Genomic DNA, 3,421 nt, shown 5'->3' with positions numbered 1-3,421 from the left:
CGGGCGAGAGGGCGCTGCGGTCTCCGCCGTCCTGGGAGGCGGGATTGGCGGGGTGCAGACTCCGGGCCCGGCGGAGCGGGGCCGGGTACCTGAGGCCGGGTGGCACCGGGTGGAGCAGGGTTGCGCTAAGGTGCGGGTTAGTAAACGCGGAAGTGCAAAGCGAGGAGCAAAAATAAACCGGGAGAAGCCTGGCCTAAATGCTAATCCCGTCGCCAACATGTTTGGGAATAAAATTGTTCTGAAGCGTCTAATCTCGTTTACACTGCTGCTCCGCTTCAGGGCTCGTTATTTTTAACCCCAGCGGAAGGAGGTTCCCTGGGTCGCAAGTAGCTGGAGAGCGTTGACCCTGGGAGCAGATCGTGGCATGAACAGTCCTGTGTGTTCTGCGCAGAAAACATCCGTGATGTTAATTGAGGTTGGCACGTCAGTCGCTGCAGTTTCAAGAAAGGCTGACACCCAGATGGCATTAACAACATCCTCCCCAGCAAGGATTTCGAGAGGATCCCTGCTTTGCCACCTTTTTCAAAGACTTTGAAAGTGTTACACAAATCTCCCCCAGCTGCTAAACAGAGGGTTTGGCCAGGCTGATGTGCAACTTGCTGGACACAAGACCACACATACCTTGTCCCACTGCTCAGCGGGGCAAATTGCCCAGTCCACCTTGCCCGCCATGGTCCTGCATTCTCTCATGAAAAAGATTCCAGGCTTTTCTTGCCAGGTGCTTCACTTGCTCTTTGGCTCTGTGTGTTCAGGGTATGGTGTTTAAATGTTCAGAACAGTGATAGATCAAAGCAGGAGCCTTTGATATTTATTTATTTATTTGTTGATATTTTCTCCCCCCTCTCTGCTGTATTTAAGTATTTTGTTTTCACAAAAGCTCAGGCAGGACAGCAGATTCTTCGAGGCATGCACTGTTGGTTGCTCTGCATCAGTATGACAAATAAGCACAGTCCTGGTAAAATGAATAATCAGGTCATAATTTAAGTACTACTTCCTCCCCCCCAATTGGCACCATGTTTATTCTTTATCCTTTTCAGGTGTATCAGATCAAGTTTTCTTAAATTTTATAAAATAACACAAACCTCAACCTTACTAACCATGGATTTCAGGCTTTAAAAATGAAAGTACTGCAAAGCACGAGCAACTGAAATTCTCAAACCATCTCAGCTGTAGTTATCTGTTAAGGTGCGGTGTGATGCAATGCTTGTCTTACAACCATCTCAACCATTTCGTAATACTCATGCATTCTAACAATAAGCTGTATTTTCTCTGTTCACTTTCATCCCAACAGGAGCTACAGCCAAAAGAATTCTCAAATGATCAATTGTCACAAAAGGGATCAATCCAGAAAACAGGCAGAAGGAGTCATATTAAACTATAGTGAATGTGACCTGAAACTTAGACAGGGACAATTTCAGTATAACATTGTGACAATTCCCAGCAAGATTGGTGCAGTGATAAATACAATTTGTTCCTCATAATCCATGTTATTGTTAATTAACATGATTCTTTGGGGTTACATTGTACTTTGATTACTTTTTCTTAAATGAGGATGCACAGAAAAACATCACATTGCAGAGTTAGGATTCAAACAAAAACAGAACAAGCCCCAAATTACTTCTATCAAACGCTTCCATATTCATATAAGGTAAACTTGCCTCTATGATGACTAAAATGTTTTAGGATGAAAATATGTTCTGATTATCATCTTCAGGGCATTTTCAGTGACGTTTTATGGCAGTGGTTTAAAATAAAAATCTTAGTCATTCAACATTTTAACTGAAAGCTACATATTATGCAAGCAGTTTATTAAACCCACTGAAGGTACCTGCCTAGTGGTAATGCAACAATAAATAATAATAGCATTTAAAGATATTTTTATCATTAGTACTGTCAGATCTGATTGAAATGTTATGAGCATTAAGATTAAGTATATGAAGGCAATAAAATGTTAGATGAAGCACACTCAAGAGAGTTGTATTTCCCCAGTGTAGCTGGGGGCAGAGACTTGTAATGTTGACAGCTATAGCCAGCTCATTGCATGGCAGCAGTCTGAGGGTGGCGTTTGGCGGCTTGGGAGCCAGGCAGGAGATTTTGCAGTGCAGCAGTTAAATAAACAACTAAAACACAAACGACACCCTATGAATTTTTAGTAGTACCTCTCTCAGCACACACCAGCTGAAGAACTCTAAAAGACAATGAAAACTACGTGGTACATGGTTATTTTTGTGTTTTCATGCATGTATGCGCTCACTTTTCCTCTCTCTGTCTGAACCACATTGTCTGTTAGTTGCTGAGGGATGCAGGAGTGGACTCAGTTAACCACACTACCATTTGATGCTTTGTCAGAGACCAGATCTACAACCCAAGCCTCACCAGGAGGTCACTTATCCTTCAACTTCCAGAAGTTTTTATAGTATCTAGACAGAAAGAAGAGCCTGTTCCTGTTAACCATGATCCCCTCATTCATCTAGTCACTGGCAGAGTTAACTTTTGAACCTTGAAATGTTTATTTCTGGGTGGGGTTTGTTTCATTTTGTTCTAGTTTGACACCTCCCTGGCTGTGAATGAGACCTCTTCAGCCCAGCTCAAAGCTTCTTCATCACAAAAAGCCTATTTTGCTGGTTTTAGGACCATATACCTTTTGCTCATTCTTAGCATGTGTAGAGGTCTGAATAGATTTCCAGGGGTGTTTATAACCCGAGCTTGTCTTGGCCAGAGATGCAGACACGGAGGACAAGAGTCTTGCATGGAGGGTGGAGATTAAGAGTTCAGTGTTGCTTTGCCCAATTCCTTATGTCTCTCCCTGTAATAGAAGCCCTGGCCCTGTAATTAGGCAGACAGGCTATCTACATAATGTAATGGGAGAGAGAAGTACCAAAAAGGCAGGTATCTATGACATTTTGAAACCAGGCCAAGTGGGCCACTGTGAGACACTTCACAGCCTGGGATACTGAGGCAGCGATGCAGATGCATCCTCAGGAGGCTAAGTACTGAAGAAATTTCTTCTTGCATTAGGCATCAAGGATGGGAAAGTTTTTTCCTTATATAGGTGCTTTCTTCCTCTAAAGATGCAGGTTCATGCCTCTTTTCTTGATTTGGAGCAAAATTCAATAGGAGCCTGTCTTCCCATGAGAACATAGACCCTAAAATAGGAAAGGTTTGTCTGCTTCTTTGGTCAGACCTTTCCCACATTCTATCAATTAATATTTATGAAAGCAGGGACTCCAGCCTTGGTTTTCCACATCACGCTGATGACCTGAATCAAAGTGGAAGAGACACCCTCTGTCTCTGCACCATTTAACATCAGGTGAGTGAAATACACTCTGGGATTGCCTGCTGTACAAGACCAGGGAGCAGGAAACATGCTGGCATCAGGATTTTGGTTGAGAGGCCAACTCAATTCGAAATGCAAGAGCTT

At 43.2% G+C, this 3,421-nt stretch overlaps 1 protein-coding gene across 1 annotated transcript in view; it reads right to left on the bottom strand.

Moving 5' to 3' along the window:
- DUSP6 (dual specificity phosphatase 6) overlaps positions 1-219 on the bottom strand; it is a 4,189-nt gene extending 3,970 nt beyond the window's left edge. The window contains exon 1 of the mRNA XM_026864861.1: positions 90-219. Within this exon, the coding sequence (XP_026720662.1) occupies positions 90-219 (130 nt within the window). The remainder of the gene's footprint in view (positions 1-89) is intronic.
- Between the last annotated feature and the right edge of the window lie 3,202 nt (positions 220-3,421).

Source organism: Athene cunicularia (genome assembly GCF_003259725.1).
Source record: "Athene cunicularia isolate RWA chromosome 1 unlocalized genomic scaffold, athCun1 chr1_part2, whole genome shotgun sequence".
Taxonomy (NCBI): domain Eukaryota; kingdom Metazoa; phylum Chordata; class Aves; order Strigiformes; family Strigidae; genus Athene; species Athene cunicularia.
The sequence above is the reverse complement of the archived record's forward strand: the minus strand, read 5'-3'. Positions and strand labels throughout refer to the sequence as shown.